This window comes from Strigops habroptila, chromosome 2, assembly GCF_004027225.2.
Source record: "Strigops habroptila isolate Jane chromosome 2, bStrHab1.2.pri, whole genome shotgun sequence".
In the NCBI taxonomy this organism is placed as follows: Eukaryota; Metazoa; Chordata; class Aves; order Psittaciformes; family Psittacidae; genus Strigops; species Strigops habroptila.
The window spans coordinates 64,529,855-64,555,052 of record NC_044278.2 but is presented as its reverse complement, the minus strand read 5'-3'; the positions used below and the strand labels follow the sequence as shown (position 1 = coordinate 64,555,052).

Genomic DNA, 25,198 nt, shown 5'->3' with positions numbered 1-25,198 from the left:
AAGAACCAAGTTGCAGGTTCCATGCTAAAGTAAAAAAAACAAAAACAAAAACAAACCAAAAACCCAAACCCCAAAAAACCTAAACAAACCAGAAATAAGTATCACTGTTAGTTTTTGCTTCAGTGATTAGTATCTTTTACTTATTTCAAGTTTCAGGTCAACATTCCACTTACACAAGAAGTCACACTACCATACACTGTCTTTACCCAGGAACTAAACAGAATTCCTACAGGGCATGAATATATTCTTCAATAACCTCATTGTCCATGGGCACACACAAATCAAAATACAAAGTCCAGCACTGTGTCAATACTGAAGTTTCCTCGTGGTTTTGGGCTTTATCAAGAAAAGCATCCACGATCACTACTGAGTTTCCAAAACTACTTAAAGTTATCTGATTCCACCAGTGCTTCTTGGGGAATACATAAACACACACACAAATTGCTAGGAAACTACCAAATACTCAAAGACTTGTTAAACATTCTGTGAAGAGAATACAATGGTTAGTCAATTAAAGAAGATCAAGCCTGCTATTAATTTTCAAAGTCAGTAAGCAATGAATAAAAATTTTCTTAATTCCTAAAAATAATTCTCATCTCCTAACAAGCACGCAGACAGAAACAGCCATTCATGTGGCTCATGGCAAAACATGCTGCTGGTTATTCATAACCAGCAAATTTATTCCACTGGTAGCGCGACTGCCAGAGCGGATCAGGCATTGGATGCAGAATCCCCAGCTCTGCCACAAGCTTCTGCCTTGACTCCAGGAAAATCACTCAGTGGCTTTGTCCCTTTGTTTCCCCTCCCCATGCTGCCTGCCAAATCGATTAAGGCTCTGATCCCACTAACTAACTTTTCCTGGAAGAGCAATCCTATTGACACAACTGAATCTGGAGGCTAACAACATGTACGTCCGTGAGCATAATGTCAATCCATTAGATGGCACAGCCCAAGGAAGTGAATCCCACCTACAGAGAGAAGTATTTGCACACACACACACACACACACCCCTCCCCCCATCTTCCTCTCCCAGGAAGAGATGCATGGCCCTGGGTGAGGAAGCTGGCTGGCCCAAGACAAATGTTCCTCCACCAGCATGCAGCAAGCTGTACTGCCTTCCCTACTCTCTAGCTCTGTGCATTGTACCTGGCACCCTGCAGGAGATGGGCTTACAGGTACCTGCACAGGTTGTAGCCTTGCACCTCATCAGCATCTTCCCTACACCTGCAGTAGTTGGTGTCAGCAAACAAGCAGAGCAGGGAGGCAATCAGCAGGGGCAGAGGATGGTGAGGGACAGCATGGGTCCTTATGGTTAAACCCATGCTGACCTGGCACCAACAGCAACAGGAGATGGTCTGAACTGCAATCTCTGAGGGCTTCTTTACAGGAGGGATTGTAGGATGCACACACGCACATTATAAGGTCACAAACGTGGCCAAGCATTCCAATGCAAATGCAGTGTGCCTGCTCGCTGGGATGCTGCTGGGGAGGTGCACAGTAGCAGCCAAATCCTGACTTGGCTCTGACTCTCATTAAGCAATTTAATGAATACTATACTTAATATTAAGCACACAGGTAACCCTGCTAAAGATAGCGGAACTCCTCATGTGCTGAGCTATGGCTCTCCACAAGTAATTCGAGGGAAAATGAGCTCCACTCAGCAGGACTGCTCATACCAAATAAAGCTGAGCTTGACCATCATCACACAAAAAGGTTTCAATCAACTTAAGCATTCGCCTTACCAACACTTTGCAGGAAAACATAACGTGCTCTAACAGTTTACAAAGACTATGAATAATATTCATCCAAAGTAAATGATTCCACATTCGATGGGAAAAACAAATTAAACTGTGAAATGAAAAAGACACATTGTTATTATATTTTTAAACAAGTCATGGTTGATCATAATTGGAGACATGCTGCCCCAAGTAACTAGGCTCTTCTGGTATGTTCTTCCACTAAGAAACAGTATGCAATGTTATTTAAATATGTCTCTGGTGGCTTATGAATTTAGAAAAGCAAGCATCGGGTCAACACAGACTCTTCATGACTGAAACTAAAAAAAAAAAAAAAAAAATTAAAATCATTGAATTTCTTTAAAGTAGTAAAATAGGGATTTTGTGGGCACAGTTCTCTATATTAAAATAAGCTTGACAGTACTTCTACCTCTTGTGTCAAATAGTTAAAAATCATAACATCTTGAATTGCATTAAGGTAACCAAAGGGGAGGAAAGTTATTATCTTCTGAAGTGGGAAACAAACCACTAGATTATCTGGAAAAAGATGCTGCATGTCAGCACCTGCAAGCACTTTTTTCTTCTTTTTTGTCCTAGCATACGCATGAGTGTCTAAAATCTTCATCTGATGGCACAGACAAATCCCCACAATTTATAATGAGTGTCAACTTCTACCCATAGTACTAAAAATAAAAGTAATCTGTATTTGATATTATATATTTACCCAACTAACACTTATTTTACCTGCAATACTTACCCTGGAGTTTAAGCAGCTAAGTCTACAGAAGAAGTACAGATGACCATGAGGGCTATGCTTAGTTGATTTCAGAATTTGATATAATTTGTGTTTCATATCACTTTGTCAAGCTTCTTATGATTTTGTAGTATGAATAACTAAACATTAAAATGTAATTATGTGGAAAATAAAGGATTTAACTTACTAATGTCATTATAATGAATTTGCAGCTAAAGTGCTGGTCCAGAAATACATTTCCCATATCAATTATAATAAAAATAGGCACTTCAAATTTAAAATTAAGAAACTAGACATGCTTATTTTTCCAGGATTAATTTAATACAATTGCTATTATATCTCTTAATTTCAGAGCTACAGCCACTGTCTACTATTAAACAAGTTTGCAAAGATGTGATTTAATCCTATGATTAGGGATAAAATAAATTAGACAAAAAAACCCCTCAGCATAGTACTATCTGAAATTTGTTCACTTATCCTCTCCCTTGCAAATTGGGTATACAACCATTCAAAAACATTAAATGCAATTAAAAAAACCCAAGCTGTTTTCTCTGAGCAAACAAAATACTAGGAAAAAAAAGCTCCGTCCTTTTGGTCTTCCGTTGGGAGTTTGTAAGAGGGACAGAAACGCACAAGCAGAAGCAGATGTGGAAACTATATGGAAAATTTGTGACTGAAAAGCTTAGTCTGTGGCAGCCAGCCAGAGAGCCACTCAACAGTTCACATGCACAGGATTTAACCACCATGGAACAAGAAGTCACGTTCTTATCATGCAACTGGAATTGCCTCCCACCTTGCAACCACCACACCGTTCCTTTATAAGTGCAGACTCAAAACCCAACACTGCAAACGTGGCCTCAATTAGGCAGTCGGCTTCATTTTTACACCTCCTTCCACCACATGACCAAGAGAAGCAGCTCTTCCCAGGAACAGACTGACACCAACACCCAAAGTCCAGCAACATTACTTTGCATACAAAGTGAGGCTGGAAGTTTCTTAAGAGACAATTTTTTGCAAAACAACATGCTCACCTTACAAGTGATGAAGGGCAAGGGAGGAAGGGATTGGTGACTAACACACTGAATGACCTACCAACCCCATCTTCAGAGACACAACAAAAACAACTGAATTAGCGAATTAGCTTGTCTGCCCCTGCAGCATCAATTAGGCAATACTCAGCCACCCCCAGTGTGTACCTCTGCATCTTTGACCTACTCACCCTATGAGAAGCTAGTTGTCCTAGCTCCTTATAGTCAAGGAGAAGAAACAGGCACTTCTAAGCAACATTTCTTCTGCTCTATTTCATGTTCGGCTCAGATGAATAAGTTATGAAATTCAGTCTTACAAGTTTACAAGTTATGAAAGATCACCAAGTCTGTGAGGTGTAACTTGGTATTCATTTAAGAAGCAGAGACCAAATCATTTCACACACCTTTACAACTGCTTTAAAGTTTGCTGAACTGGGATGTCAAAGGCATATTTGTCCTTCTAATACATATCAATAATTGTTAACAAAGGCAACAAGGTTTGACAAGGAAGAAGAGCTCACGTAACTGCACACTGAAAAGCCATCAGTGTTGGTGGACCCATTTCAGGCAGATAATAGTGGGGGGAGTATAACCATTCTTCTGGTTAGTTTCACATGCGAGAACCTGGCTGCCATCCTAGGTATCAGTGGCAAACACCAAAGTCCAGTGGCTTTTTCTGAGCCACTAAGTTACCTCCATCCACATGCCTGAACATGCAATGTTAAAGTGCTCTCAAAGAGCTTAAAAGCATTTTCTCTCCCTCACTGGGGAGAAAAAGCAATCTTTTCCAGTGATTAAATTGAAGAATTATTCATACTAAAAATTTGAATATTCATGAGAACAGGGATAAGGACTCATGTAAGTTGTGGGAAGTCATGTTCACCCTCATTTTCCATTACAGTGGATATCTAATTATTCAATGAAAACAGCTTCAGCAAGAACAAACGAAAGCACTCTACCAAAGAGTATATGGCTAAGATGCACTAGGATGGGGAGGAGGGAAAAAGAGGACTGAGATTCTTTTCAGCCAGAAAATGCTGGTCAGTCCTGGGTGAGTGCTCTAGCCACGTAAATATTGAGGGCAGGGGAACAGAAACACTTCACCCAGGCACTCTTTAAAAGACTGATCCCTGCCTCCATCATTGCCAAAAGAGTTTAGGCACCTAATATCAAAACAGGTTTCAGATTTACAGAGTCTTTATGGAGACTGAAGCATTCCTCCATCCTAGAAGATGACATTTATCATCCGGAAATGTCTTAAAACACAAGGTTCTCCTCAACTTTCACAGTCAGCTACTTGCCTGTTTTGCAAACTGACTTTCAGACTGCTTACCAAGAACACTGAAACACCCCTGGCATTACATACGTTCATTTTTGCACCTAACCTGGCATCTAAGCCCACTGAATGGTCACACACAAAGCATTAGGCTGGCTGCTGCAGCTTTTGGACTTTCAAGTCAGGAGATATGTCCAGAGATGCTGCTTCTCACAGAAGAAATACATGGGGAGTGAAGGGACAGAAAAGAAAGCAGGGACAGGCTAAGGGGAACAATCCGGCACGCACATCTGATAGTAGGATAGAAAAATATTTTTAAAGGATGATTTTCCATTTCTGTCAATGCTTTTTTAGCATCTTCTGTATTTGCACTATTGTGTGCTGTGAATCAGTCAGTTATAGAGGAGAGAGGGAAAGATGAAGCTAGGTAAGAAGTTGCAAACTTCGTGTATACTGATAAAAGAACACCACCACCCCCTTAACCTCCCCCAAACCATTTAGTGAAATGAGCAATACAGCACAAAACGGCTGCACTGAAGCAGGCTAAAGTCTCCTCTAATCCAGTTTCCTCTGACAGTGGGTCAAAGCAGCAGCTGCTTAAGCAAGACTATAGAAACCAAGACAAGCATACAGAGATGCTTCCCAAAATTTTCATCTAGCTTCTAATGATTTACCTATTAAGGACCTCCTGCACTTCACCTCCCTTCATGGACACCTTTACACCCTGCAGCTTTGAGTTTCCCACCCGAGCTACAGGCTGCAAGAAGAATTATTTCCTTCTGCTTGTTCTGAACCTGCCATGTTAGCTTAATGTCCCCAATAAAGCTGAAGTCTTACTTCCCGTGTACAGTTAAGGTTCAGTCCATATATCATCAAATGCTGTCCTTCCTTTACATATTGAGACACACAGCAATAGGAACTGCAATTCCCCCATAGGGATGTGTCTTATCTACAACCTGAAAGCACAATGGAAAGGCTCAAAAACACAGTGCCCAAACATTTCTATACAACCCTGCAAAACTGGGATGAAAAGCCCTCTACAGCTGGCCAACACTTCCTGCAGGATTCTTAGGAGAAGCAAAACTATGCTGTACGTTACCTGAAAATGTTTCTAACATTTTGATGGGAAATCAGTTGCACTAAATCTCAGTTTAGAAAACAGCACTTCTTTCATTTTTTTCAGCAGTGAGACCTGCAGTACAAAATGCTACCTCCCCCAAGGAGAATAAAAAATAAAATATTATTAAAACATGAAGAATACTATGTTGTCAGAGTACAATGTGCTTTCACAGCACATTTCTCAAAACTTCAGAGACCTTAACAAGAAAGACCAAAAAATTACTATCATTTATAAGCAATATTGCTAACTCCAGAGCAGGATGCACTTTCTTCTGTAATTACAAGAGCTCTCAGTAAATATTTAGACAAACAGAGCTGTACTCTACTGTTTCACCAGTTCTGGTTTTCCCTCCTCTCCCAAGTACTCTCCTCACACAGGTGTCTTTGTTTTATTTTATGGCTCCCCTGATTTGTTGCCAATAAATATGTTTATAAGCAACCAATGACAATTTTCTTGAAAAGGCTCACCAGTACCTCATATACATGTTACTTATAGCAATATATCTGACCACACAACTACATAACTGACACTGTCACATCTTTCTGAAATTCAATAATGTTACCAGGACTGTTTCTATAAAACAGATGAAAAACATCTTTGTCACTTGTAAGAGTTTGGCTCTAGACCCATGATGTGCAGCAGAGAATTCCCCTAGACTTCAGGGAGGTTTTCCAGTACAGAAAGACCTATGCGTATTTTTCTCCCATTGCTGGCATCCCAGCTCTTTAAAGCTGCTTAGGATGTCTCCAGTAAGTGTGATAAGCACTTCAGGGCATTGCATTAAGGAACTATAACTTCCTGTGGGAAACTGTGCAGTAGGTGAGGCTTTATAAAGTGAAGATGCTGTTCAGGAAGAATGCTCTGCAAAGAACAGGAAATGAAAGATCACAGACAACACGCATAAAGAAATACTTTGCAAAATACCAGTATTTGCCTAACGCATCTTTGCCTAATGCATCCGTGCCTTTAAAGCCCAAGTTTGCTTCCAAATGGTAAGGCCCTGATACCATTGCATATTTCACATATTGTGATTGACCAGGAAATATGTTGAAAAGCATTCAGCCAACAGTGCAGCAGCTGCATAGCTAGAGAAAACACAAATCCCTTTTAATTTCACATTTACTGAACAAGTACAATACATCATCAACTAACTAGAGTACGGTCCAGGTCAGGCAGGAATACTTAGCTACGCCAGCTGATCCACACATGAGTATCAGTCTCATTTCAAGTCCTTCTGCTTACAATAGACTCCACACAGAAAGTTTGATCTCACAAGCCACAGACCTCTGAAAATTAGAGGTTCCGTTTATGCCAAGCATATAGGCTTCCTCTATAGCCAGGGAAGGCAGGTTTGCGCCAATCTCAAAGTCTGGCTTTGACCAGCTTCTTCAATACTTAAAAGACACCTGTATCTCTCCAGTGACTACTTATGGAAGCCAGATTTTTTAGAGGACTGTTTCAGTAGGCTATTAACAACGTGCAAATGAGGTGTCTACAGACAGGGCCAAACCTCTCTGTTCTAAATAATGTGCAAAAACACTGGCTAGATGAAAAAAAACCCACCACATATGTGGGAATCTAAACCAGGAAAATGGACCCTTAGAACACACTGGAGACACTTGAGCTGGAATCTGCAACACAGAAGGCATTAAACAGCTTCACTCGGAACATTTACATTAAGGCCCCCTAAGATTTTGAAGTCTTGTGGTCAACCTATGGCCTCAGATGAAGATATTTCTGCCTTTTAATTATACTCTTGTGTCCATCAGACTAAAATAGGAATCCAGCACAGCTGAATTCCACAAAACCTATTAGGAAAAACAAGGATAAGTGGCCTACTCTGGAATATACTCCCTTGGCTTGGAAACAATTCCATCCCATCTCTGCTAAACAATCCTACCAAAACTTATCTGTAGTAATCATAAGATGCCTGTTTGTGAGAAGGAAAAACCAACCAACCAACCTGAGGCACTAATAAAAGGCATAACTACTTTGACTGTGTCTTCCACTTTGATGCCTCAGCCTCCCCAAGTGTCATTAAAAACAAAAAAAACAAACAAACAAACAAACAAAAAAAAAAAAAAAAAAAAAACCCAAAAAAAAAAATTTTAAAAAATCCAAATTCAATCTATGAGACAAGAGACCACAGATACATTTTCCTATAGAGCCAGAACAAGACTAGGGCAATTACTTAACCATTTCCATAAGACGGACACAAAATAAACCCAGTATGAACAGGCTGTAAATGACTGGTTCCTCCACATTACAGCTTTCCAAATTATAGTCCCTGGACTACTTTATACTGTATCAGGGGTCCCTATTTCCAGTAGCTATTTTTAATTAAAGTACATTGAAAAAATTAATTGAAGTAATTGTACTATTCCAGAATGATATTATGTGGTCACAAATGACCTAAAGAGGGACCTAAGACAATCCATGAGAAAAGAGAAATGGTTCCAAGAATCCCTATTAGTATCTCGCAGCTGCTGTGAAAAATCTTGGAAACCTCTGTCAAATTTAAAGTTACCACATTACAGAAGCAGAAAAGAAGTTTAAGAAAGGTGCCACCAGATACACCAAGACATACTAGGAAAATACCCAAAACCTCTGGTAGCATCTGATCCAGTGAAGAAACAGAATTTTAGACTTAAAGGACAAACAGTAATGTTGTTCATTCAGACAGTTACAGTCAAAGCCCCACTATGCTACATCCTGTACTAATATGGGTACCATTTATTTCCAGTGTTTTTCCTAAACTAAAACATGGAATTTGCACAAGTGTTTCCCACTCCTGAATTTACTGACAACTACCAAATATAATTATTTTTAGCACAGTGCTATTTTTAACTGATCAAATACAATTTATTCCCTTCTTCCACGTAAGAATCAGCTTTGTCTGTAGCTGATACAAATAACAAGTTAATATATTTTGGGACATACCAAAGCGTGAAATGTTTCTTTGACTACAGAAGCAAAATTAAGATCTTGCTCAGGGACAAATACATAAACACAAAACCACAGTTGCACTAATGAGTAAGATAAAACCATTTCACAGTCCAATAAAACAATGGGTTTACATTATAAAAAAATATATTAGAAGACTGCAAATTAGAAATTTAACATACAGTTTCAATAAAAGACTTGTCTACTGTTTTGCCATCTTCAGCAGAACTTAATAGAACTTTGCCTCCAGAGTGGAATGGAGAAGAGTTGGCTGCTCAGGCAGCCCTTTACAAAATGGATGGGAAAATGCCTCAAGACGACAAGCAAAAAGTCAGTGCCTGATAAATGGGCTGGTATCTAAAACAAACTAATAGGAAATAGTAAGAACATCTTCAGAGTTAAGATACCTGACTAAGGACAAGATGTATACACTTCATTCCACTCCAGGTGGAGAGTCTAAAGTGGAGAGCCTAAAGTAGAGAGTCTAAATTTGTCTCCTATGTATCAATACCCAAAAGAGTTCACTATTTCCCAGGTACATGTTCTAAAGTCCCAGCCATCTTTTTTGTGGGTTTTGGTTTGGGGTTTTTTTTTGGTGTGGGTTTTGGTGTGGGTTTTGGGGGGGGTGGGGATGATTGGATTTTATTTTTTTTTTTTTTATAATTTTTTATTTACAAAGAATAACAACCAAAACCACAAACACATGAACAAAAAAATCCTGAACCAAACTTCAGCATTCTGCTTCTCCTATACTTAGGTAAGAAAAAAAGAGTAATCTGTGCTATAATGATATGGAAATTATTAGTAAAAATCAATGCAATCATATTATTTGGCAAAGTAAAATTAAATAGAATACAAGCTTGAGTCTTTATGACCAAAATTACCATGTAAATAACTCACAATATATTTTTTTTTAATAGTATGGTTGAAATGTTATCAACTTGTAAAAGTGACAACAGCCAATCTGTGAGTACAAAGGAAATGGAAAACATCTACTGAGAAGTGAGAGGAATAGAAAATGTTGCAGTATTTTCTTTTAATATGACAACATAGCATCCTCATGGCCAGTATGGCAAATTAAAGCTTGCCATGTTCGTGACTGATGAAGCAGACTCAAGACTTGGGGAATAATTTCAGACTCGCAGAAGGTTCTCTGAATGACCTCTCACAAGTCCATCAAACAGCAGTGTGGGATCTAAACATCCTACGTAGCTCACAGCACAGACCAGCTCCCTCTGCATTCAGGCACACCAGTCTGGCTGTGCTCACTCAAGCTGCAAGATCTAAGTCTACTGTTCCCACTTTCTAGCATAGTCAAGTATGTATTTACTAAAATAAAAGTACAACAGTTTATTTCCTGGGGGCCGAATTCTATTTCATTAGTTCAAATCAATAACAAAAGTCCAGCTATTTCTCTAACAAGTTCTGATTTACTTTTTTTTAATAACAGATGGACTATCTCATGTTACCATATATTGCAAAGCTTTTCTGTCACTTGAGCATTCATACTAACAGAAAAAAATTAAAAATGAGTGAGAACCTGGACTAGAAGTCATTTACAGTGCTGAAATACATCGCTGCATTTGTATCTGGAAATCATCCTATTGGCTAACATTCAACACTACCAATTTATTTATTTAGAACTCACGCAATCTACTATTTCTGTAAAAATACACCAGATATGGTGAAAGTTAAAAGCCTATCTGGACAGGATTTTCCTTTGACATCTAGATACTGAAATAGAACAGTGTAGTAAGTTACCTTTCTGTAGATATTCAAAATGCAGTATTATCTTAGCACTCATTGATACATGTTAGAATCTCTCACTGGTACCTGTGAGAGTAACTGCTAGACTGTTGGGATTATAAAGTCTTATGTGCTAACCATTTTAAGTTTATGGTCTATTCTCTCAAGTATTCTGTACCTATGCATCATATATCTATATCTATCTATCTATATATTTATTCCTAATGCTCCACCACACAGTCATTTCTTTTTAACTATTGTTAAAGTCATAAGCACCAATTCCATAACATCATCACTGAAGGAATTATGTACCCTTGCATTAAGTTACACAAGCTTGATTCCAAAGCCAAACAAAAATGTTGAAAGCTTCATGCTAGATCAAAACTAATTTGCTGTAAATAATTGTAATATAAAGTGACTTTTCATAGTTCACAAAAAACTTTAATATTAATCACCATCACAAGTCTTTATCATGTTTGTGTACAAGATTGTTACAACAAAAGTGTAACTTTTTTTTTTTTTTTGTTTTTTTACATTAAAGAAATCATATTTGGTTAATTTTGGCAGAAATAATTGCTCAGGACTGAAACCTGTTGTAAAAGATGCAAGCCACCTTCCTTTAAACTTTTCTAAATGTTTACTTCACAAAAACAAATGATATTACAACACAACCCAGTGCAACTGCCTTACAGAAAGATTTTGCCTCCACCTTCCAGATCCAAATCTCATAATTCTCTTGCAAAAAGTCTTTCCTGGGTATCAGTGAAAATTTTGGTTAGAGGCATCACCTGACATTTGATCTGCCTTCTTTTAAAGCAAACTAAAGCCACTCACCAGAGTTTTTGAGAAACTGGTAAAAAGACTAAACTCACACCGTAACTTCTGAATAACTCCAGCACTGGAGAGACCACAGTAGTAGAAGCAATAAATTTGGTGATTTAAAGGCGTTTTGAATTCACTAGAAAACTGATGAAGTTTGCATCCACTCGTCAATTCTATTCTTACTTCTTTTAAATAATGCTAAAATGTAACATTACCAGTTATTGCAAATAACTTTCTATAGCCTCAGTTATCTCCATCAGTGAAGGCAGACTAAGCCTGCATAGTTACTGGTTTTTCGTTCTTGAGCAACTATTCAACACTACCATCTCCTACGTAAGAGTTAAGCCTAACTCTTCCCCAAAAGAATGTTAGATGCTTTGTTCAATCAATCTTGTGACTTGTGGTGAGCAAAAGTCTAGATCCAAAGGGAATGAAGAAAAAAAAAAAAAGGAAATACTCCAAAGTCTCATTCCATACATTACCTTGCCAATGCTGTGCAATTTAATCAGGGGTTAAACTGAACATTAGGACTGTCTTAAACACTGTTTTAATACAATATATTGCTCCTGTTGGGAGCACACAACATGAGACAAATCTAAAACTGCTTAGATCTTATTTCATTGACATGATTTTCCCACTGTCACTGGAATGATTTATTGATTCGTCTTTCACTGAAGAGAAGCAAAGTCCTCTGCCTTAAGTCACACTTACAGTGTTGTTAGTCTACTTTTAAGTGCCTGTGAAACAGATTTGGAAATTGAGACCCAATGGTAATGTAAAATGTAAAGCTTTATACTTTACACTCATCATCACAGCAAGTATGAAACAAATTTTACTAAAGCACCACTTGAAAAAGCTTGGAAAATTATCCACTGTGCTCTACTGATTCTAAGAAACTTCTGCTGCTTCTGGTATCAGCAAGTTTGCTATTTTGGCATCGCACTAAAGCCCCAGTGCCTTCATTTCTGACCCCTTCAAACAAAAACAAGCTGCTCAACAATGTCTAATCTGTGCGTCATGTAATCCTGCTTAATACTCTACAAACTCTGGGTAATATTTGGGTAGTTTTTAAATTTAGCAAAGAACATCCTGGCCTACTTCAAAGATACCCTCGCCTTGGGTAGCGTCCCCTAGAAACATCGCCCACACTCGTTTCAAAGAAGAAAAGCAAACACACACAAGCGCATAAGAGAAATGAACAAAAGATACAATAAGAGATCCTGGTCTAATTACATAAAAAAACATATAATATCAGAAATCAAACTATTGAAATGGAAATGCATTATGCAAGCACCAAACACACCATTCAAACAATTAAAGAGACATTCTGACTTTCTAACACCGCTTTGGCCTCATTTGCCAGCACAAGACAGAGCCATGCACAAGTACATCTGATCCCCTCCTTCCAGTGAGGGCAAACTGCTGCTGAGGACTGTGGCAGGGCCAGCTAAATCACACAAGCCTTCCTCCCATTGACACAGAGCTATTAATATAAAGTCAGCTATCGCTCCGCCAGAGAAACAGAAAATCCCTTCTTTGAGACATCATTCACTTTCTGCAGCATCATTATCTTAAAAGTGGCTTACACTGCAAACGCTACCAAAGAGGTCTAAATTAAATTCCATTATAGTTCTCCAGTATACTGTCCTGACTGTCCTTCCTAAGATCTCTCAGACCCTCGCTGAAGGACAAATATGTTCCTATTTTGTTTAGGCTGTCAGGCAGACAGTCTCCAATCATTAGCCTCTTGTCAACAGCAATGCTGGGGTAGATTACTAGTGCACAGCGCTTGTAATGGCAGGTGCATGGCCCTGGGGCTGCCATCTGCCAGGAAGGAAGTGTTCTCCTCTAGGATGCTGAGGAGATTGACAAACAATGTAAACAAAACACTGAATCACTCCTGATCTATGGAATCAAGCTATTGCACTACTTTTCTGCAATGTAGATGTTACCATCAGAGGTGGGGGCTTACATTTGGGGCTTGGGTTGTATTTTTTTCCTCTTAACTACTTCTGTGATTGATTTACTGAGATAAAAAACACACTCTAAAATAACTTTTATTTAACTGAGGCAGGCAAATCTGGATTTGAAAACAAACAAAAACACAGCCTACTATCAAAGATGTTTATTTTGGGAAGTATTTCCCTACTGTTAACTTGTAATGTGCCTCTTTCCAGCATGTACTGCCCTTCACTGTGCACAAGAAGTGGATCTTTTTAATTACTATTTTAATTACACCTTCACATAATTTTGGGTCATAATCACTGATAACGAATTGAGAACATCCATTTTGAAAAAAAAAATTTTTGAAAGTAAAAAAACCTAGATAGTAACAGAACTCCAAGTGTTGTCTTTAGTCCTTTAAATCTGTTTCCAAACTGATTTCTCATGATCAGATTGAACATCTTTCCTAAACAGTGCTGGTTTAGTGGCCAATTTTTCACCCCAGCTAACAAGCAACAGCACAATGCCATGCAAATGTGCATGCACATACCAGACTAGTCACTGTGATCACACCTATTCTTCAGGAAAGTTATTCATTACTGTCTAACTGGCAACACAGAGGAGATTACACACTACTGCTGTCTTTCAGTGAGCCTCAAATGTTACTATATGTGTTAGCACTTTAACACTTCACGAAGCGTATCTTTCAGGTGAGCCTCTGTAAAGGTGTAAGCAATCTTTACATTGATTTATCCATGCTTTGGATCAGCCATGTAATACCTAAGCCTTAAAAACTTGTTTAAATACAAACTCTTACAACCATATAACTAAGGGATTGATCCTACCTAAATTCATGTGGAAACTGCAAATACAATCTAAACCAGCAATTCCTGGTTTCCACTATAGCTGACAGAGATGCAGGGAGGAAATTCATGCTACTTTGTAACCTGCATTTGAAAGATGTGGGAGCGTCTTTCCCTTGCTGGCTCTGCGTACTGCTGCTGGTTCTCCAGAGAGCCTGGTGGACTGGCTAACCCACGATGTCCACACGTTGGACAGCTAAATGCAGTTGAGACAAACACAAGGGTAAAAAAACACCACCACAAAACCAACAAGAAAAGACCTCGTTTGGAAAAGCTGCAAGAGGAAAACCAGCGTTTTCAACAGCCGGCAGCAAGGGGACTGCTCAGCTGAACTTGGTCTTTCAAGGCTGCCACTCTTGACCCCCTACATACATACACACAAAAACTTTAAAAATAGCTACATGCCAGACAACAGACGCACAAACAAAACATATCTGAACTTTGGGGTCACTACGCCCTCCTCTAAAAACTCAAGGGATGCTACTGATTTCCATGTATACACAGATTGCTTCTAACCAATCACTATAAGAAACTACAACAAATAACAAAGAGTTGTGAAACCCTTACAATCACAAGCCCTAATTTATCACATCAGTCACTATACTCACTTTAAATTGCTATTACACACATCAACATAACATTAAAACTTCCACAAACTCTGCTGAAATATATAATGACTAATATACAACACACCTAGACACAAAAAGAAAACATATGGACAACCAGTACAAAAGCATACTGTACCTCAACAAATGGGGGGGGAGGAAGACACCAGATACAGCCATTTCTTTAGGTGTTTATTACTTTAAAAAGAAACATATTAATGGTGCTTTAGAGAAAATCCAATATAAACAGAAAATACCCCACTGTACCTATGTTGCCATTTAACTGCTGAACAGGGGGGAAGTTAGATTACATACACAAACTCTAGCTTAATTTTTCTGTGGATGCTTGCTGTGTTTCAACTGTTAAACCGCTTCAGCATTCCAGTGTAATTAATGCTATTTAAAAATAATAGTAAATCAAGTGTAAAGAAACCCATGTTATTCTCTCATTAAATAAAAAACAAAACCACCATATAAAACATGTCCTAATACTCAAACATTCCTTTATCCATTTTACTTACAAGCAAATGTTAGCCTCTGTAGCTATCTTGAAAGAAATCAAGTAATCAGAAGCAATCATCAACCTAAGCATTTCCTCTGCCTTGAGCAATGACTGTACTGGTTCATTTTAGAACAAACCCACCATTCAACTTGGTCTGTAACAATTTATCTTAAATGACTCAAAGTAACCATGACATTCTTTCTAGGAGCAGTATAGCTAAACATAATAAAGCAAACTAAAAGTCTAATAGATGCTACACATTTTAATATTCTATCTGCTTGTAAAAAGCTGACATCTGTATAATAAACATAATTTAAACTATCAAAGGCTTCATTTAATCTTAGATAATTTCAGTTTACATTTTGTGTTTCACAAGTGGCATTTCTAGGTTCAGACCTAACCATTTTGGTTTGGTTAGCTGTAAAATGCAATCTGAGAGAAAAGAAGTTGATTTCTAGAGGTTGTAAAAAAATCCTCAAATTTTTAATTCTAAGCATAAGAGGTAAAAGAAAAAAAAAAATCAAACTATGCAAGGTATTAGTTCTTTCTGCTGTTAATTTTAATGTTCTTGCAGAATTTACAACTACTTTATTCAAAAGAGGACTTTTAAAGATGTATAGCTTTCTAACACAGTATATAGTTCTTCTAGTACTTTTAAGAAGCCATTTTAAAATGAATACAAGTTTTGCTAAAAAGACAAACATTCTCACGCTGCTCTGAGAACCAAAACTTTATGGCAGTTGGCATATTAGAGAAGGGGGAGGGAACCGTTAATAATATAATTCATTGTGCGAAGTAATCCCAAAGAAAAATGAAACAAGGGTTATGTCTTCAATAATCTAAAATGCCATTAGAAAGACACAAAAGAGATTTCTTAAGATAGGCCTTTTATTGTTTAGCTGCAATCATAAAACCCTCACAAAAGAAGAGCTAATTGACAAGGCGGCGGGGGGTCATTATTATCAAAAATCACCTTATTAGGATCTTAAGTAGATGCATTACAGATGATGACTTCTTCAAATAAATCAAGACAAAAGAAACTAACACAGGAGGAAAACAACCCTCAAGGTTTTTTTTGCACCATTACAGAGAGTATCTGTTCAATTTTAGAAAACTAGACCAACTACTAGAAACATTCACAAGTTACAGAGCATTTTGTTAACGAAAAAGAAAACAAAATTAAAGATAACCCATCCAAGTCTGGTGTTTTCAATTAAGCAAAACTTCCCTATTACACACCCACTAAATTTAATGGGAATTTTACTGAAGAATTTCAGGATTACACACAAAGAGCAAAATCTTGACCCCACCAAAACAGAGACAAAACTCCCATTTGACTTCAATAGAACTAAGATCCACCATAAAAAGTCACATAATTACTAAGTGTAATCTGTCATAAATATACTGGAATAAATAATTTACACTATATGAGAAAAATTACTGTAAATTTCTCCATAAATAATGAAAACCACACAGTTCATACGTTTTTAAGCAGAAAAAGCAGTCATAATTTAAGAACAAAGGCTAATTACCAGCAAGTAACAAGTTTGAACCAACCAGTAACAGCATTACTTTATTTACACATCAGATGAAGGCAAGTGTTTCTCCAATTCTTAAACATTTGCACACTTTCGGAACACAGTAAAACTAAACGAACCGGTAATTTCAAGCAACCTTCTAATTGTTCTGTTTTGACAGCAGTTGCGGATGCACTCATTTGCTCTTGCCACGGCAGGATAACATGGACAGAGATTTCCAAAAGCACAGCACTCCCTACAGCAGAGGCCAGTTACTGATAGCAGAGGAACAAGCTACACGGGAAAGCCAGCCACTGTTAAATAATACAAATAATTTACCTTAAAACACTTACCCACATGAAAACGCATCTACTACTACAGACTCTCAGGCACATTTTAAGCTGTAGTTTTTTACATGTATTTTACACAAATCGAAATATTAATTTACTGAGGTGATTACAAGGAGTCTGTTTGTATACCCTGTATCTCTGACATTCTCCTGTTCTAAACATTAAATGCATGTGGATTCTCCAATGTTTTACAATTGCAAGAAACCTCTCCTGGGTTTTGAAGAAGTTCTGAAGAATTAAAGCTTCTCACTTTGCTAATATAGTTAAAAACAAAATTTGAAAAAGTGCAAACAACTAAGTAAACAATGCTGATTATATATAAACTATCTCTTGTGCAAACCATTTTTACAAAATTAGATTCTCTCAAATCTACCTGAATTACTACTGTGTTAAAATGATCTTGCTTATGCTCAAAATAAAATTTTCTTTAAATTGCATATGTTTTTCTCTGTAAAACATGGCATTCTTAGTAGTCTCCCAAATCACAATGTTTGAAATTCAAATACTCTGGCAGAATACTTGGTGATCTTTTTAAAGAGAGGAGGCAGTCCTTCCGTAAACAAACCTTGGTGTGAGATCCCAATGAAAACCAAAAGAGAAACTAGGACACCTGCAGAAGTCAATGACTCGATTCAGCTTACACCGGTAAAGTCCTTTGTCATACATTTCTCCTTCCCCATGCTATGGCTTTTCCAGTTTGCCTGCCACAGGTGCGACTAACCTGACGCCCTGTTTTCGGTGCCTAACCCTGTGTGCTGCTGACCGCTGATGTTGGGGTGAGGTTTTTCCTCCCCACCTTGGCCTGACGTTGGTTCTGTTGCTCCCCAAGTCCCCCAACCCTGAGTACACCCGGCAGGCGTGCACGCTTCTCAGGGAGCAGGGTGGCGGAGAAGCCAGCCTCGCCTCCTACACAGAGAGGAAATCTCAACCAGCTTCTTCCTCGCACCACTCCTCGATGTGTTCTGTGTTTAAAAGCTTACGGGAAAGAGGAGAAATAAATAGGCATGCAGATTAAATATTACAATAAGGCAAGCCTATAACCATACTTTAACAAATTCATAGCAGAACTGAATCCCCTCCTCTGGACACCACAGTGTACCAAAAAATTAACATGGCTGTGTTTACTGCATTACCCTTTTCACTGGAGGGTAAGAAAGCAGGAATGAAGGAGGGAAGGAGGGAAGGAGGGAGGGAGGGAGGGAGGGAGGGAGGACAGCAGCCAGTTGCCCTTGCTTATCCCACCCACCGTCTCCTTCACTCCTGCTTTTCACTCATCCACTCCAGGTTTTCTTGGTAGCTGGCGCCCGCCGCCCCTTCTCCCCCCCCTCCTTAAGGTCAGCAGTTTGGGGAATGTTGTGGAAATAGCTCTTTCCCAACCTGGGCCTCGGTTTGCAGTTGGGGCTGTAGGTGGCTGAAAAAAACCTCCTCGTTTCTGTGAAAAAACAAATTTCAGTTTGCAAAGCAAAGGGCACAATCCTTTGTGGGTGCCCGGGGCCACCAGCCCAAGGCTAAACATCCACATCAGCCCAGGTCAAGCCCAAAAGCAACCCCAGAAAAACTAAAAGCAACAGACTCAAAGTAATGCTCTGCCCTCAGCCCTTCCAGTCCATCAGAGTAAGCGTCCATCATCCTCGCAAACTCTGACACTGCATTCAGCAATCCGCTCGCCTTAATTAGGTGCAAAGCTTGCTCTGCAAACGGTGGCTCTCTCTCTCATCTTTTCCATCTTCCTGTACTTCCTATCAAAAGAGAAAATATTTTCTTCTTCAAAATCAACTAGCTACTCAGAACACAGAAGAAAAAACAAACTGCGAGTGGCTCTTACAAACCGTCGCTGTTGGGTTGTTACTGGTGCCCCCATCAGCACCATGACTACAGAGCATTAAGTCCTATCCACCTCTGAGCAGCTATGTTTCCTGCAGTATGCAGTATGCTACCTCATCTAGCTAGGCCCATGAACATACAGCACAGCTATGAATGCATACAGGGTCGAAGTACCATGTCTTGCATAAATTCAAGAGAATCCCTAGAGCTTCTCATCATTAACTTTTAATCCTTGACAGGCTGGCTCTTTGGTGCTATCCTCAACCAGCCCCCAGCTGCACACAAATTCTCACTCCCTGAAAAAAGGCAGGCTGCTATTTTGGGACTGCGTGTGTGTGCATATTTCTTTGTTTCTTTCCCCCTTTTTTTTTTTACAGCATAACTAGCACCTCCACAAAGGAACAGCTACACAATCAAACCCTAAATTCTTTCTCGCCTTAAGTTTCTCAATTCTTTGGTTTGCTTTTGCCTTGGAACACCCGGCACTTGCAATCGTATAAAAGCAAAACAAACCAAGCGGTCATTCACGCTGGGGCTCAGCTGCCAGCTGGGACACAGTTACAGCCCACCATAGGGTGGGCCTTGAAGGGAAATGTGCGATACAACATGCAACAGCTCAAGCACATCATGACTTCTGGAAAGAATTATTACTTTTTTTTAATTCACGTTCCATGCTCATCATGATTTACTGTTAAAACTTTTGCAAGAGATAAGATATTTTCAAATCTAAATATTAAATTTATCCTTCTCATTTTGGCATGATTGACCTTCCCAGCAAGAGAGCCAAGGATTGGGGTTGTTTTTTTTTTATCATTTTACATTTTAAAATAGTATTAGAAGCTGCATTAACATAAACTATTTTGGTCACATTTTCCAAACGCTTTCCAAAATCTTACATAAGAAAACTCTGAAGTACATCCCAAACATAGTAACTGTGTAAACATTAGCCTCTATTGGGGTAGCCAGAAGTATACACTTGTAGTAATAATAGCACAGTAGAATTCAAACGTGAAGAAATATCCTAGAATTAAACTTTTTCTCATACAAACAGCCAGTGAGTTCCTCCAAGACTGTTTATTACAGAACATACTGGGGGAAAAGAGATTTTTAAGGAAGCAAGGAGGGAGAGGGCTCTACCCAACAAAACACAACCCTGCAGTGAGAAACAAATGCTAAGCACAAACACACATGGCAGGCACTCTCAGACGCAGCTACTCACCTTTCACAGCACTTGCTTCTTTAAGGTTGTGAGACAGAAAGTCTATGCTGGCATAGGCGCTCATCTCCACTCCATTGATGCCCCCATTCAGGACATGCCTGGCTTTCAACCTGGCTTTGTCACAGTTTGCCAGGGTCCCATCCACCACATCGATGGCGATGTAGTTGAGGCCGTTCTGGAAGCCAGCCGAGGTCTCCCTGCACATGGGGCTGCTACCCTGCTCCTCCTCCAGGCCTTCGCTTTTCCTGAGGGACACGTTCTCCACTGAGGCCGAGTTGTGCCGTTTGGGGTTGTGTGCAAAGGAGGGGGACACGGGGGTCACAGTGGTGGTGGAGGAGAAAGTTTCCGAGCTGTGCCTCCTACGCCCCTGGGGATCTGCCCGGATGACCTTGGCCCCCCGGTTTGGGTCTGGGGGAGGGCTGGAGAGAATGAAAGCCTCCACCCCAGAGAGGGTGAGCCTCTTCACCCCTGCCGTGGGGCTGGTGACCCGGGCACTTTCTGGCTTCTGAACAATGGGTTGGGGTGGGGTGGTGGCCATGCCAAAGGTCATCTCAGTGTAATCCCCACCATCAGACGGGCTGGACAAACAAGCTACCCCCACAGCTGCCTTCAGGTAGCGCCCCTCGGGCTGGCTGGTGCTGGAGGAGGAGCCTGGTGAGAGCCCTTCCAGGGAGCCCACCGAAACCGTGCCTGACTGGGAGGGCGACTGCGACCCGAAGTCAATGTTCATGTAGTCAGAGAGAGGGGAGCGCCTCTGCCCCGTGCCCGAGCCCAGGGAGGAAGCTGGGCTGTCGGCAGGCAGCGAGGGGGGAGAATAGACGGCAGCATCGCCAAAGTCGATGTTGATGTATTCACCGGGGCTCTTGGGCTCGGGCGGCAGAGGGTGCTCATTCATGCTAGGCAGCATCGTCCGCAAGGTCTCCAGAGAGAGGCGGCTGGGCCGGGCCGCCCGCTGGCACCGCTGGCTCAGGAAGCTCTCGGTCCGGCTGTGCCGCAGGGGCGAAGGCACCGTGTGGCTGGAGGGGGCAAAGGTGCTGGCAGGCAACTGGCCCACTCCGCACACCGCCTCCTCCGGGATCATCCTCCCCGGGGAGTTCATGAAGACATACTGGTCGCTGTCCTTCACCAGGCCCTGGCTCTTGTAAGAGCGGGGTAAGGAGCTGTACGAATAGCAGCCGGGCTTGGGGGGCTCACTGGACCCATGCCCTGAAGGGGCAAAGAAGAAGTCCGGAGGAGTGAGGGAGGGAGCCTGGGGCCCGTGCTGGGGGTCCCGAGGGGACATGTTGATATAGTCACCGTTACTCAGCCTCCCATCTGAGCTCTCCACAGACAGCTTGGAGCCACACCACATCCGCATGTACCCGCTATCATCGGGGGAGCTCTCCCCGGGTGAGCTGGTCTTATAGCTGCTCCTGTTCCCAGGGGACCCGCCGCCCACCCCTCCCCGGGGCTGCAGGATCTGCTTGGGAGCAGACACGCTAGTGGGGCTCATGGGCATGTAATCATCGCCACTCCGGCTTCCCTGCCCTAAGGCTGCAGCCACGCCGGGGGTCATGGGCATGTAGCCGTCATCATCTCCCCCTCCTCCTCCCCCCCCTGCCGGCGGCCCCAGGTTGGTGCTGCTGCTGCCGGAACTGCGGTGGGAGCCGATCTCGATGTCCCCGTAGTCCTCGGGGTAGGGGGTGTAGGTCACTTTAGGGGAAGCCCCGGCTTGGCAGGAAGGGAAGAGGCGGCCGGCGCTGCCAGCGAAGGTAGCCCGCATCAGTGTGTACTCGTCGAGGGAGGCGGAGGAGACCTGCGGCGGAGCGGGCCGCTGCCGGCACGGGGTGGTCAGGGAGTAGGTACGCTTCCGATGGCCCCTGTCGGCCGCGGCGTCGAGGCCGGGCCGGTAGCAGAGGCGGCCGCTCGGGGGGCGCTCCATTGCCATGTAGCCGTAGAGATCGGTGCCGCCCCCGGGGTCCCGCACCGGGGGGGTCTCGGCCACGGACTCCGGGGTGTTGCTGCGGTTGCTAGCGGTGGAGGAGGAGGAGAAGGGCCGCAGGTCGCCGCCCGGGCTGGAGCCGTACTCGTCGAAGGACATGAAGCCGGCGTCGCTGGGGGAGCCAGAGACGGAGGCACTGCCGCTGGATGGGCGCTGCGGGTGATGCGGGTGGGCAGGCTCGGAGCCGAGGCCGCTGCTGGAGGAGAGGCTGATGGGGCTGGTGGCAGAGGGGGGCGAGTGGGATGCAGGCATGGACATGGAGCGGCTGCTCTGAAGGCCGCCGCCGCCGGCCAGCACCGGCAGCAGCTTCCCCGCCTGCCGGCCCCCACCGCCGCTGCTAAGCGTATGCGAGCGGCTGAGCGGGGTCCGCACGGGGCCCGGGCTCATGGGGCTGCCGGCCACCGAGCCCACCCGGCAGCCGTCGCCCTCGCTGGCCGTCCGCACCCGGCACGGCGTGCACTTGGTGCCGGCGCCGGCGGCGAGGCTGTCGGTGCGGGAGCGGCGGAGGAGGCCGGTCTGGCTGGGAGGCAGGTTGACCAGGTGGTGGTGCCGGCGGCCAGGCACGGTGATGGGGTGGGTGGCGGAGGCGCCGCTGCCGCCGGGCCCGGCGGCCCCCCCGGAGGAGGAAGAGGTGGAGGACTGGCTCTTGCTGCGGGGCCGGAACTCGGACAGCTCCTTCAGCGCCTTCATGGCCTCCAGAATGGTCTCGTGGATGTTCTGGGCCACCACCGAGTCGTCCGCTTGCATCCAGAGCTCGCCGGGGCCGGTGGCCGCCGAGCGCCCCACCTCCATGAAGAAGAAGCTGTCGGAGTGGCCGCAGCGGCGGATGTTCATCAGCTGCAGCGTGACCGAGGGCAGCTCGCAGTTGAGGCGCACGAACCCGATGGTGCGGGCTGAGAGGCAGAGTCGATGGACGCCGGTAAGGTTTTTGCTCTGCCCCAAGCCCTTGGGCTTCAGCGTCACCTGCCAGACCTCCCGGTACGCAGCGGCTGCCGGGGTGATCAGCCCGTAGTTGAGGTCCTCGCCGGCGGCGGCCAGGGAGGCGGCGGCCGCGCTGCAGGAGGCGGCGAAGGGGGAGGCGAGGTGGCGGTGGGGAGACCCCTGACCGGCCGCTTTTCCCTCGTTAAGCAGGTCGGTGAGAGCCCGGTACCAGCCCTCCTGCTCCTGCTCGTTCTCTGCCGCCACGGCGAAGTACTCGTCCTTGGTGTAGAGGGCGATGAGGTACTTGTGCTTGGCGTCCGCCCGCTTGTTGATGTTGAGGCAGGAGTCCAGGGCGATCACCCGCTTGGGCGCCCCGGACTTGTTCCTCCATTTCTTCTCGCTCTCATAGTACTCCAGCCGGGCCCCCCCCGCCTCCTCTCCTCCGCCGCCGGGGCCCCGCAGCACGAAGAAGCGCTTGTGGCCATGCTTCTGCTTGCGCAGGTACCCGCACTTCCTCACGCCCTGGTTGTTGTTGTTGTTGTTGTTCAGGTTGGGCCCGGGTGGGGAGCTCAGGGGGGGCAACAGCCCCAGCACGGCGGGGCTCGCCATCCCAGACCCCACGGCGGCAACGCCGCCTGGTTCCTCTCGCTGCTGCTGCTGCCGCTGCCGCCGAGCGGGGCTGGGAACCGAGCGCCGCGGAAAAAAGAAAAAGAGGTGGAAGCGGGTAAAATAAAGTTATTCCTCCGCAGGAAGAGCGCGGCTGCCAGGAGCCGCAGCAGGGTCCTCCGCTGTCGCCTCTAGGCAGCGGGTGCTGCCGGCGGCTGCTCGGCGTTCTCCCCGGCTCGGGTACCGGCGGCGCCGCTACCGCTCTCCGGCCGCTGCTGCCGCTGCTGATGCTGCCGCCGCCGGCGGGAGTTTCGCCGTAAGTAACACATCGCGCACCGAGTGCCCCAACTAAAGAGCAAAACAACACGTGACCGCCGCCTCACCGAGACGCTCACACACCGAGACGGGGCGGGGCGCGCCCGCCGCCGGCACCGCCCCGCATTGGCCACCGCGCCGCGTGAAGGACTGCCCTGCTCACCAATGGGACGGCGGGGTGGGCCCTCGGGTGCGAGGCGACGCGGAGCCATTGGGTGACGGGAGCCTCGCCCCCCACTCCGTTCCCGCCCCTCCGCGGCGGGCGCGCTCCCGCCCGCAGCCTCCAGCCCCCTTCAGGGGCAGCGGGGGCGCTTTCTCCGCTCCCCCCGCTTCCCTGCCGCTGCTTTCCGCGCACACAGCTCCGAGCGTGCCGCGGGAGCGGCGGGGAGTGCCCCTTCGGCTGGTGCTGTCCCTTGCCATCCCTCGTAGCCCCGGCGGGCGGGACACGGGCGCGCACCGCGGCGGCCATCAGGTGCTGTCGCCCCCGGAGCGGAGCTTCCGGCCGCGCGTGTGCGGCTGGCTCCCCCCCCGCACACCCACGCACACGCGTGTGTGCGTCAGCCCTCCTCGCACACGCACGCAGCGGCGGTTCCCCTGTACGCGCGCTCCTCCACCCGGTGTGTCAGCCCGCGGTGCCCACGCGTCCCCCGCCTCACGCACCACCGCCATGTCGCTCCCCCGCCCCGAAACACCCGTGGAGCCGCCGTGTGTCGTGCGTGACCCCTCGGGTCCGGCCGTTCCGACCCGCCTCGCAGCGGCGGGGGAACGCCACGCGGGGGGAGGGAGCGGGGGCGACCAGCGCTGGGGATTAACGGGACAAATCAGTTCATCCGGGGGTTCCGCGGTGGCGGTGGATGGGGGCAGCGTCCGCGTCTCCTCACGAAACCACCGCGGCCGCGCTGAGGGGCACGGCGGAGGGGGCGTCCCCCGCCGCCACCCGCGCTCCTTCCCGCGGAGTCTGCGCGGGTCCCTCCGCTTGTTTACGGGGGACTCGCACAGCAGCCAGCCCGCCGGACGGAGGGGAATGGCGGCGGAGGAAGGGGGGGGGCGCGACCCACCGCCGCGGGGCCGGGGTGCGGCGGGCGGGGAAGGGGGCCGCAGCCGGGGTGGCGGCGGCGAGAGGGGC

General features: G+C 44.7%; 1 protein-coding gene across 3 annotated transcripts in view; it reads right to left on the bottom strand.

Moving 5' to 3' along the window:
* The window catches only part of IRS2 (insulin receptor substrate 2), a 29,010-nt gene extending 4,867 nt beyond the window's left edge, over positions 1-24,143 (bottom strand). The window contains exons 1-2 of one of the 3 annotated variants that reach the window (XM_030476895.1): positions 20,250-24,143; positions 16,210-18,945 (exon numbers count right to left, since the gene is read on the bottom strand). In XM_030476895.1, the coding sequence (XP_030332755.1) occupies positions 18,920-18,945; positions 20,250-23,760 (3,537 nt within the window). In that variant the 5' untranslated portion in view covers positions 23,761-24,143 and the 3' untranslated portion in view covers positions 16,210-18,919. Of the gene's footprint in view, positions 1-16,209; positions 18,946-20,249 lie in introns of those variants that run through there. The other 2 variants (XM_030476894.1, XM_030476897.1) reach the window with 2 other exon arrangements.
* Between the last annotated feature and the right edge of the window lie 1,055 nt (positions 24,144-25,198).